A 12,221-nucleotide genomic window follows, 5' to 3' on the forward strand; every position below is an offset into this window, starting at 1 on the left:
ATTTTATAATATTATTGAAATCTTATAATTTTAATTTCTATAATTTTATCTTACTTTTTATTTTATAAGTATAATTTAAATTATTCATTTTATAATTAAATTAATTTTTTTTAAAAAAAATTATGAATTTACATAAAAAAAAATGTATTGAAACCCCTCGATCTTTGAGGGTACCGTAGCAACTCCCATATAATTAATATATTTAATATCATAAAATAAATTATGCTACTTTTAGATTTCCACTTGTAATTAAAAAATGTATTGAAATTAGTTAATGATATAACAAGAAAAAGACAGTATTGATATCGTAAACCAAGGATCAAATTAAAATAAACAAAATATACCAAGACCCCAAATAAAATGAAACAGCGGAAGCATAAAACTAATTTTAACTAAGATGACTTTCAAAATCATTCTCACAATTAAACCGAAAGGATTTATTGACAAGTTTGCTCCACAATCCTACTTACAAATACATAAAATACTATGTAGAAAAATAAATTTCAAAATACACAATTTTTCATTAATTTTTCCGACTTAATTTCATTAAAATCTAAAGCCCCAAGCAACAATTTACAGTGTCTACACCTCAAGACAAAAATACCTTTTTGCACTATTCATAAATTCATGTTTTGTTGAGACAATGTTATATTTTCACAATTAATTACAAAAGTACTTTATTTTCACTTCATTTTCTGTTAACAAAAATTAATAAGAAAAACAGATTAAACAGTGTCATTTTTATATTATTTCTTATATAAATTTTTAAAAAGTAAATTCGAAGTAAAAATAAGATAATATCTCTACAATTGTTATTTTGCCTGCAAGACAACTTCCTAATACTTCGTTGGCTATCGGACAGAAAGTATAAGCTCAACAGTAATTGAGAGGGCATACAGAAGATGCTACAAACATGTTCATACATACCAGTGAAAATTACCAAAATTTCACTTTTGACTTCTCTTGATCAAAAAACCTACAAGTAACATGTCCTCAAAGATAATGTAGAACTTTTAACAACTGCTTCAGTTTGCTAAACTTTTTTCTATTTCCTATTAATTCTTACACTCTTTTATTCAATATAAAAAAAAGGGGGGGGGGGGGGGGGGGGAACAGATTTTACGTATGACAATGTAAAGCTGGTAAAAAAAAAATCTTTCAGAAGACATCATATGGTAAGATAAAAGTTACAAATACTTGAACCCATTCTATAAGTGCCAGTGTATTAAAATGGCCTGGAATGCCTTCTTTAGAAACTGTATTATGACCAACTACCACGTTTTAAGTTGAATTATAGTATGGTACATCTATTAAGCCCAAGAGATTCAAAAAATCTTCTGCCAGAAGGCCAAAAGAGAGAGAACCAACCAGTTGGTTGAGCCTCCGGTGGTGCTTCATGTGACGCCTCTGAATTTGTTCCATCTAAGTCCTCATGTACTTCATTGTCCATCTGGGTTTCTCTTGTTATCTGATCTCCATCTACATCAGCTTTAGCTTCTGCAATTTCTCCAGGCTTCTTGTCAAATAGACCTTTAAATTGTTTCCTAGCTTTCTTCTCGACTTCCTGCAAATGAATTGATAAATGAATGAAGTCTTAATATTTCCATCTGTGATGTCTCAAGCATATAACCAAATAACTGATTTCAAACCCACCTGCTCCTTCTGTTTCAATTTTTGAAGAGCTGCAGTTGCATCTGATTCTGTTGATTTGTCAACTTTCATCATCTAAGATAGCAGGCAAGTGATTTTAGAAATGGATAACAATACAGCTTTAGATGATAAGCATATTATGCATGAAGAGTACCATTTTGAAATCTGCCCTTGCTTCTTCAAAATCTCCAGCAGCCATGTAAGCCATTCCACGACGATAAAGACCCTTCACATGTGCAGGATTTGCATCCAAAACCTGCATGATTCATTGAAGAAAACAGAACAATGGGCAAAATTAAGATATAGAACACAATCAAATGTCAGAAACCAGATTTAAGCCAAAGGAAAGGAAAGGAAAAGGGCAAATAGAAACTTAATATGCATGAAAGAACAGCAAAGTGGTAACTACCTACTCCTTGAAGTATCCACCATTAGAAAATATATGTACAAATTTCAGTATCATTAAAATCTCTTACATTAGTTAGGAACATGACCACAATATATTTTGTAAATTTGAGTACCCTTAAACCTAGCTTTTGGAGTTGAGATAGGCTCACAATCCATTTCTATTGTGTTATCAAAGCCTGTGTTATTAATGTGGAGCAACCCACAAATGCCCAGTGTTGCAAATGTCACACTCTATGCTTTCAGTTTTAGTTGTAAGGGGTGTGATGATGCGTCACATTGCTTAAGAAAAATATGACCACAATACCCCTTATAATACAAGCAATCCTTCCCCTTGAACTAGCTTCTGGGGTTAATTCCAACCCATTTTAATAAAGTATAGAATCAATCAATGGATTTGAGCATAGTTAGAATGATAAAAAAAAAAATAAAAAAAAAGGTAGATATTACAGGCATCTTAGGCTAACTTGACAAGATTTTAAGATATAGTAGGACAAAAAGAAGGACCCAGCGCACAAGGCACCCACCTAGTGAGGTTTAAGGAGAGTAGATGTACGCAACCTTATCCCCACAAGCAACCTTACTACTATGCCAAACATTGCCCACATATAAGAGGATAAATACCATATAATAATGAAAAGGAGAAAGATTCTTATAAATGAGGCATAATTACAAATGAAGCCAGTCATTGTGCTTTACTCAGATTAATTACAAATGAGGCATACTTGGACAGGATGCAGCTTAATATTTCAGACAGACAGACTTGCAACAAATTAATGCAGCAACACCCCCCCCCCCCCCTTCTCCTTCACCCTCCTCATCCTAGAAATATCAGAGTTGGAACATTACTACGTTTCAGAGTCTTCACTCTTCAGCATAGTGTTAACGTTCATAATTATAAATAAAATCAATGAATTTGTTTTAACGTCAAAATGTCTACTTCAACTTCAAAGTACCTAAATTAACTGATGCTACTCTGTTTATTCCAATGCATGAAAGATAATTGAGGTCATCAAGCATACCTTATTGCAACTCTCAATGGACTTTTTGCATTCTCCCAACTTTAGAAGGCATGCAGCAACATTCAGGTGCAGCAAATTCTTCAGTCATGAGTGGAAGAAAGAGAAAGATTTAGTCTAAATTAAAATCAACCTAATCATAAGTTAGGTAAATATGCTTCCCTTCTTTAATATGCTGGGAAAGAGACTAAAGATAACGTACCCGTGTATCTGCAAAAACTTTTCCTTCTTCGTCATCTTGTGGATTAACATGATTAAATTCTCGAAGCACCTGTTACCAACTACCACATAATGTTAATAAGTTTGATGGTGTAGTGAGACTTTCACAGCCAAAAACAAAAATCCAAGTGAAGTACAAATCCAATTATCTTAGAATGTACAACAAAACTCCAATACATGTAATATACAAATCAAATCCTTTTAACAATGAGATTTCAAAGCAAACAAAATGAACAGAACTTAATAGCACTGCAAATTCCTTTGCAATTGTGAATATAGATAGCAGAAGCAAAATAGCATGATAAAAGAGAACTATTTTGCTGTTAGCTGATGATGTCAGTTATTTCAACCACAATTTATGTCCTGCGGACCTTGGGAAAGGCACAGCAGGGATTTAAACCCTGGGCATCAACTCTCCCAGCCTTATAAGAGCAAGGAGTGTGCCATTATACCACCATCTAGCTGAGACCAACTCAATGAATATATAATGTTTAGATACATTGTTTTTATCAGGAATAAGCAGCAAATACAGCTGCCCCATCAAAAATGTTAACCAAATACAGAAGAGCATAAGGTTCCACTTGGTTCAAGAGAGAAAGATGAATACCTTTTCATACTTTGCCTTGGCAAGTTCATATTTTCCTTCCTTGAACAGTCTGTTACCCTGAAAGAGAATAACAGCAGGAAACATTCAACTTCCCTTCACTCAAAACCAAAAGTACACCCATCATGCTGTTTAATACCTTTGTAAGTGATTGTAGCACAAGTGTGAAAACAATTAGTGAGTACTAACCAAATAAGCCACAGTGAAGCCAGAATTTTATAATCTATACAAAAGGGAAAGATTTGAAAGAAAAATTGAGGACACTATCAAGAAATAATCATCCATATCTATATTTCAAAATTAATAATCTTAATAAAACAAGAAATTTCGTTGTATTCATTCTATCTTTAATTATCTCCTCTTTTGATTATAAATAACAGCATATTTGTGAGTATCTAACAGTATTCAGATAAATCAGTTTACACTTTACAGTATTATTTTATTCAAGTTTTGCTCATGATTATTTCAGAATAAATGAAAATGATTTCTTCATGTTATGCATGCATTAGCTTAAAGAGCAGTAGTCATCGATCACCAACAAAAGGTCCATAAGTCCATCACCATTAAAGAGAGCCTTCACAGCTTAAATGTTCCCTTTCCTTATTCTTAATTCTTTTTTTCATTTTGCTCAACACAGTTTCACACTCATGTTTAACAGAAGTACCCAATACAAACAGAATTACAACAATGACAAAATAAATATTAAATAAAACCTTGTACATAAGAAAAGGAGGCACAGCCGCCTAGTACTCAAATATCTATGAAAAATTCAGTGTAAATGTAGTAAACATAGCTGTCTATTTTTCTAGTATTTAACTGAGTATTCCACAAGTAAATCTGTGAGACTAGCCCTTGGGGCCAAGAGTGGTGGTTAAGTAAAACCCTCCTCAGGTACATTACAAATAATGTTCACCTAGGATCAGTCTATTTCCACCGCAATCAACCACTATTGGGTTATTTAGCTGTCTATTAAAAAAAATTATATATATATATAGTTTTTAGAGATAAAAAAACTCTTCCAAAATAATCATTTAAAGTAAAGGGATAAGAAATAAGAAAACTACATCGCTTGATCAGAAACATGCACTTAAAACAATTGGAAGTTTTGCTTCAAAACAAGCAGCATATTTGCCCCCTACTGTGCTCAAAAACACAAATAAAACATGTGCACAAGCATGTCTGGCATTTGTGATTTGTCATATACCATCAAGACACCCCCACTACCGGTAATAGCAAGCTGAGAACCAGATGTAGAAAATTGAGCATGTTCAATTGCATACCGTATTTCTGATATTTTCAGCTTCGTTCATTATACTTTTAAAGTCCAATCCAGTCCAGTCCTACAATAAGGAATAAAATCCATAATTCATTAGGCATAGTAATAAGGATATGGTACAAAATATACAAGATAGAAATCAAAAGCAGTTACAGGTTACAAAATGGTGTGAACTAACTATATATTGCCTGAAAAAGTATTAAATCCAGCATGAATGATTTGTCATAAAATACGCTGCTTCATATAATTATCATAGTTCAGCCAGGGTCCAAAACCATAGAACAATAAACTTGAAATCTGTCATTCAATAGTATTTAAGGAATGTTAATAACCAAAGAAAAACAAATTGGATAACGATATAAATATTCTGTTGTCATCAGGATTCTCATCTGTGCCGCATTTATTTCTTCTGTTGTCAGCACTTCACACCACTAAACATTCACTACCATATAAGTAACTACTATAATAAATAACATGAAATTAACTAAACAGTTTCTAAAAGTACCTTTGGTGTTTCAAAACCAAGAAGCTCAATTTCCCATTGAATATTAGCACCCTCGGGGACATTTAAAGGCCTGATCATAAAAGGTGGAAGAATTTCAATGATATCATGAAGCTTGGGAATAGAACAGAATGACGGTGGATGTTAAGATATAAACCATATTTAATAGGGTATTGCCGGCCCTAAAATGCTTCAAGGAACCTAAATTATTGGTTAAACAAAGTAAAAGGAGTAGTCTCATCGGCAACCTTGGAAACTTATCATAAGCATAGTCAGGTGGACATGTGACTAGAGCTATCTCTCCAGGAAGCATCAGACGAACGCTCATTTCAAATCCTTCCGGTACCTAAAGCAGAAAGAAAATGAGATTCCAATGCAAAAGTTGATGTATTTGCATCAATAGCATTGATGCAAAAGGGCATACATTCTAGATAAACAATTATACAAAAGGAATTTCCGGATTGCAAAATCTACATCAAAAAAAGTAAAAGAAACAATTGAACTTAAGTTGTACTCAAGTTGGAAACTCACAAGCCCTTCTCCAGAACAGAACTCCAATGGTTGACCATCATTGTCTACTCTCGTATCATAAAATACCATCTTTTCTTCATTAAGAACAGTGCCCTTATAATGAACGCGAAGTAGACTGTCTTGAAGTGGACAATCCATCGGAAAATCACCTGTTTGATACAAACAAAATGCAATACCATAATAAGACTTTGAATAGAAATAAACTGGCATTTAAATTTAAAACAATGTGAATGCAAGCATAAAATTCTTAGCTCCTCTTAAAATACCACTTTAACTAAGGAACAACAATAAAAAATAAATAAAAATGTGAAAGACAAAAGATGGTAACTAATGAACTCAGTATAATTAAAACATCTTGAATTTAAACTCAAGCATCAGCCAGGCATGCTCCACAACTTTATTTTCTATATCTTTCTTTTTTATTTAATTTTTTCCCAAGCAAAAGAGAAGTCATGAAGCCTTTTATAATCTCCACTGCTTGTAAGATTGGTATCAATAAATAACTCTAGAGTTTCAATTCCCACCTTTCCCATCACGAATTCGGCGTTTTATTAGGCGTCCATCTCCAAGCATGTCCCTCACCTGTTGATATATAACTAAGATAAAACTTCATCGGCTCAACATATTGGTCAGAGAAAAAAAAAATTACAAAAAGCATATGTTTCAGACACCACCAGTAATAATAGGAAGGATAAAATCCAGGTTATTTAACTTTGGGTCTTCATAACCATATTTCACTAATATGATTACGAAGACCAGGAAATACAGCGTATATAAATTTGTGCGTCCCTAATCAAATCATAATCTACATATACAGTTCATGTACAAAATGTTGTGCACAACATTAATGTTGTACACAGCTGATTATTAATAATTCTAGCAAAGTTTCATAGAAAGTGATGTATATGACAAATACTTCTTAACTAGGGGACGAGTAAAACAAATATAGGAAAGGAAATAAATAAATAAGTCTGTAACAGTTATTCAGCCAAGCCTGCCCTCGAAACGTGAGGTACTCCTATATGACTGCTGAACATAAAAACATTTTAACAAGCAAAAATACTAAAATCTTTTAGCGCCTATCATATACACCCATGCAACATACAGGTTAAAATCGGGTATGGGTTCTCAGGAATGGAAGAAAGTTAAATCAGAGAATGCCACAACAACTTTAATAATAATAATAAATAAATAAATAAAAAAGGAGAATGCTGAGAAAAGTTTATTCATCATATTATATTATATTTTACCACACATACATGATATATGATACAAGAAACAAGTTGAATAATAAACCATCATTTCTAGTGAGAAAGATGTCGCTCACCTGAATAAAGTGAACAAGCTCCACTTCAAAATGGACTTCATCATAATCATCTGCTACACGCATCAAAGGAGATTCGGTTAAATACTGACTGGTAACATAAATAACAGCCTTCTCTTCCCGAACCATTGTTCCTATTGCCATTTCAAGACCTTTAGGTACCTGATTTGTTAAGAGGAGGGTAACGACCAGAGATGAACAGCAGAAATCAATATTAATATTAAATTATGTTTTTAAGATATTGCCAACTCATTATAAGTTATTCCACCATGATATCATTATCATCATTTAATAAACAATATATGGAGTGATATAAATACCTCTGATTTTCCAAATGTAAAGAAGTATGGTTCTCCTTCTGTATGTGACATGATCAATTTCCCAGTAACTGTCTTCGCTGAAATCCTGGTAACAAGCAAAATAATATCATCAATAGATCAACAATAGGAGAAAAAAAAAAAAGAATAACAAAGAACAAAGATTTGTTTTACCAAGCCTTCACTTCATAAGGTTCTCTTGGAGATTCCCACCCCTGCCCTTCACTTACTACCTATACACTCAGAGAGTTCACTTTAGATAAAACTTGATTGAGACTATGGAGTAAAAATGACAGAATCATCCCCCTAGAGGGGATATCTTTCCAGATTGAATACTCCTTTACAATTTTGACTAGCCGAACAAAAGATAATCACATGACAACACATGATGAAAAATTATATAGAAGTACCAAATTATTTTGAACTTTCTGACAAATTATGATACAATTCCAATTTTCTCAGAATTTCCTGTATATACTGATAAGATTCAATATATTCAAATATCAATATATCATAGAACTCTATCATGATTTGAAACAGGAAAAATTTATAAATATTTCATTCCAGAGAATACATAGTAATAAAAAAAATGCACCCATGCTCTTAATACATGAGGCAGTGTTTTCAATTGAAGGTCTGCAAATGCAATGCAATCACAATCATGGCTGCACTCACCTGCAATTTTGGCAATCACAACACAGTTACAACTGCAATTTAAAAGCATGTTATGAAGCCTAGAAAATTTAAAATAATGTGAGCCATTTCTAATGAGATGTATTGAACATTAGTGTCAGACACAACACAGCTCTTTCCTTTTCCTTTTGGGTTTGACACTCATAATTCCCATGAGATCCTTTCAAGATGATAGGAACATGTACAAAATAAATTTATAAACTACACAGCAATACATTCCAGCCATTTATACCTTTTTCACAACTCCCAAATCATCAGTAACAACCTGGAAATATACACAAAAGAAAAAAAAAATGAGGATTACAACGCACATCAATCACAAATTATAGTTATTCTGAGCAAAACACAGCAACAATATCGATGAATATCAAAATAAGGATGAATAACCACTGATAAAAGGAAACTCTAATGTGTTGAAAAAGATAAACAAATGAATGAATTGTTTTTATTTGGATAAGGATATATTTTCAATTAGTTAAAAGCACCCAATTAATAGATGGGAAGCTATCAACTGTAAAAGAGTAGATTGAAACCAAAAAACTCATCAGGGTGACAAAGATAAAGAACATAAACACAAGAATAAAAAAAACAAATCCTTGCCTTGGCTTTGAAAAATTCTATCAGCTCAATTTCAAAATGAAGTTCATCATCTTTAGGAAAACCATCAGGAGCAGAAACAGGACAATCATCCTCACCATAATGCAACTGAGGCTTCATCTTGAACTGCAAGAATAAATAAAACAATCTACTAAGTGAAAAAATAGTGAAGTATAACCAGATAATTCTTCTTCGACTCAAAATAAAAATTTATTAAAGAAAAATTCACAAAGAATAAGAAATCTGCCAAATAGAAAGAGAAGAATCAAGGGGGAAAATGAAAAAGAAGTCAGCTCGAAATTTTCCTCGTATCCAACTAAGGATACACCAAAGTAATACCCCTAAAGAAACCATTGGAAGATCCCATCATATATTATTAGAATTTGGTGCCACAGCCGCAGAGTAGGTAAGTGCAACAATCCAGTTGCAAGGTATGGGAGCTGAGTCTCACACTAGCAGTATGGGATTCTAGTGTGGGATTTATAAGACTTTGAGCTCTCCAACTATAACAAGCTTAACAGTTAGCTTTTGTGGTGTGGTTCTCTTAAGGTTGTTATCAGGTTTTAAGTTCAAAATCACAATAAATCTAGACAGGTGAAAAGCTCTAATATAACATGGATTAGGCGTGATGAGACAAAGATGACTAGAGCTTTTAGTCACCAGAAAAAGGGTATGTATCAGTAAGACAATAATTTTCGATCATCAATACATTACCATTGCCACTTCACCCTTCAACATGGTAGGAATCCCTTCTAGCAAGCCCAATAACATCTTGCTTTTGCCCAAAACATGTCTTATCGGGGTGCCCTTGCCTGTTGCAGTGACATAAAAGATTATCCAAGCAACAACTAGATCAACTACAGAAGACAATAATTTGGTGCTGATACTATCTTTACTCAAAACTTATTCACAAAATTGAATCTAACTTTCAATATTTTCTACAGCAGGATGTTTCACTATGAAATTTGCAAGTAAAGTATTTGTAATCCCTAGGAGTTGACTGGTGCTAACAAGAAGCAATCCCTGTGTGTCAATTCCCAAACAAAAATAATGCAAGCATTATCAAAAAATAGAGGATAAAAACAACTCTTTTTTATTAAAAATAAAACAAACAAACAAACAAACAAACAAATGCAAGACGAAACCAACATAAATGACTGTCATCTTGTTAATCAAAACACAGCAAAAAGGTCCCAAGCAGCTTAAATCACCTCACCTCCACAATCATATCTGGTAGATTCCACAAGTACTCCATCCAATGTTCGGATCGTGCGGTGATAGATAACCTGAGAACATTATATAACAAATTCCTTTATAAACATTAACCCACTAAAAAATCACTACAACCATTGGTATCCACACCAAAGCGTTCCAAATTGCCTACATACATCACAAAATGCATATCCACAACCTAATATAAACAGAAATAACCTGGTCACCATCCGAAGGTCCAGAATCACCCCCACCAGGCCTCACCAAAGCTTTCATCAAACTCCCAGGCACGATTTTCTTCTTCCTTCATTTCCACAAAGAAACAACATTTAGGACACAACCACCACCCACAGCCAAAACATCCTAACAAAAAACCAGCAAAGCCAAAGCACGAAAAATAAACAAAAAACAATAAAAGAAGAAAAAAAATCTACCTCTTCTCATCCTCTGAAGGTGGCTTTTTCTTTGGTGCAAAATCCTGTGCCGCATCCTCATTTGCAGCCATAGCCATTGAAAATAAGCCAAATCACTGAAATTCCCAGACAGCGTTTCAGCTACCAAAAGTCCAAAACCTATTAACTATAAACTTCAATGATCAATGAGGTCCAAAATTCAGTCTTTAGCAAAACCCAATTTTCTGTATTGAGACGAAATAGAGAAATTAAGATTTTTTTCTTATTTGGGGTGAGGCTCAGAATTCAGAAGGTTGTACATTTACTGAAGAAGAGTATAGTTAGTTGGGAAGTTGGTGACCAAACAAAAGCATGTGTAAATTTCTTAATAGTTTATTGGAATGTTCTAGAATGCGAAAATTTGCATTGATAAAAAGTAGAAGGTGGGTTTCGTTGCTCACCTGATTTGAAGAGGAACTGGTAATGGTATGATGGTATGGATCAGGCGCAGTCGTTGACTATTCTTCAATCTTCGCTCCGAGGAACAAAAGGGGGATTCTACTATACACCCTCTTACGTACATAATTTTAGTTCTCTCCTTTTATTTTATTTTTTGAGTTTCAAATTAGGACTATAAGTTTTAAAAAAAATTAAAATAGAATTTTGTTACTATTTTAATTTGGGTTAATTATTTTAATTCTACTGCTCAATTTAGTCCTTATTATTAAAAAATGTTCTATTTTAACTTTTATATATATCATTTTTCTTCACTTTTGATTTTTGTGGCCTATTTTTATAAGGATTAAAAGGTAAAATTTATATAATTATAAAAATTTGAAGGAAATAAAAATAGTATGTATAAAGTAATTAAAATGAAAAATTTTGATTATAAAAAATAAAAAGTAAAGTTTGTGTAATTAGACAAAAAGATAATTAAACTTTTTAATTTTTTTATTTTAGTTTTATTTCCTATGTATAAAAAGTTTGATTTTGATCCTTAAAGTATCGTTCATCGGTCGAGTTCATCCTTGTATTGATTTATCACACTAATTTGAAAAATTGGATGATGCATGATAAATTAAAAGAGATACTATTTTAGACAAAATTAATATATTTAGTGAAAAACAAAACAAATTTCATTTTATTTTTTACTTTTTCTCCTATAAATATTTCTTAGTCAAAGAAGTTGTTTTAAGATATCAAATGGAAACTTTTAATTTTGGAGGCCAAAGTGAAATTAAAAATAAATAAATAAATAAATAAAAGAGCTAAACAATGTTTTAGTCTAATTTATTTTTTATCGGTTAATTATCGTTATATAAAAAGAACCATTTGAGATATAAATTTGTAAGTTTTAAAGTCAGGTCATAATCTAAAGCACTTAAAAGATATTATAGGATAATTCTTATAGAAATGAGTTCAAACATCTTGGTATTTATATAGTTATACCAAAAAAAATTTGTTGAAAATCTTGAATTGT

General features: G+C 32.3%; 1 protein-coding gene across 3 annotated transcripts; it reads right to left on the reverse strand.

The window, feature by feature from the left end:
• Positions 1–1,126: 1,126 nt before the first annotated feature.
• PAS1 (FKBP-type peptidyl-prolyl cis-trans isomerase family protein) lies at positions 1,127–11,348 on the reverse strand. Of its 3 annotated transcripts, none has more exons than XM_020349195.3 (21): positions 11,203–11,348; positions 10,784–10,878; positions 10,569–10,653; positions 10,354–10,423; positions 9,852–9,949; positions 9,141–9,263; positions 8,773–8,805; positions 8,022–8,080; positions 7,851–7,935; positions 7,534–7,692; positions 6,731–6,788; positions 6,207–6,355; positions 5,924–6,021; positions 5,679–5,748; positions 5,178–5,237; positions 3,901–3,957; positions 3,277–3,345; positions 3,078–3,155; positions 1,805–1,906; positions 1,654–1,725; positions 1,127–1,564 (listed from the first exon to the last, which is right to left on the reverse strand). In XM_020349195.3, the coding sequence occupies exons 2-21, from the start codon at positions 10,858–10,860 to the stop codon at positions 1,292–1,294; spliced, it is 1,875 nt and encodes a 624-aa protein (XP_020204784.2). In that variant the 5' UTR covers positions 10,861–10,878; positions 11,203–11,348; the 3' UTR covers positions 1,127–1,291. The 3 variants fall into 3 exon arrangements, with proteins under 3 accessions (XP_020204784.2, XP_082926580.1, XP_082926579.1); XM_083070454.1 differs by having other exon boundaries at positions 10,784–10,921; positions 11,203–11,315; XM_083070453.1 differs by having other exon boundaries at positions 10,784–10,928; positions 11,203–11,312.
• Positions 11,349–12,221: the final 873 nt, after the last annotated feature.

This window comes from Cajanus cajan, chromosome 3 (assembly GCF_000230855.2).
Source record: "Cajanus cajan strain Asha chromosome 3, NIPB_CcT2T_4, whole genome shotgun sequence".
Taxonomy (NCBI): domain Eukaryota; kingdom Viridiplantae; phylum Streptophyta; class Magnoliopsida; order Fabales; family Fabaceae; genus Cajanus; species Cajanus cajan.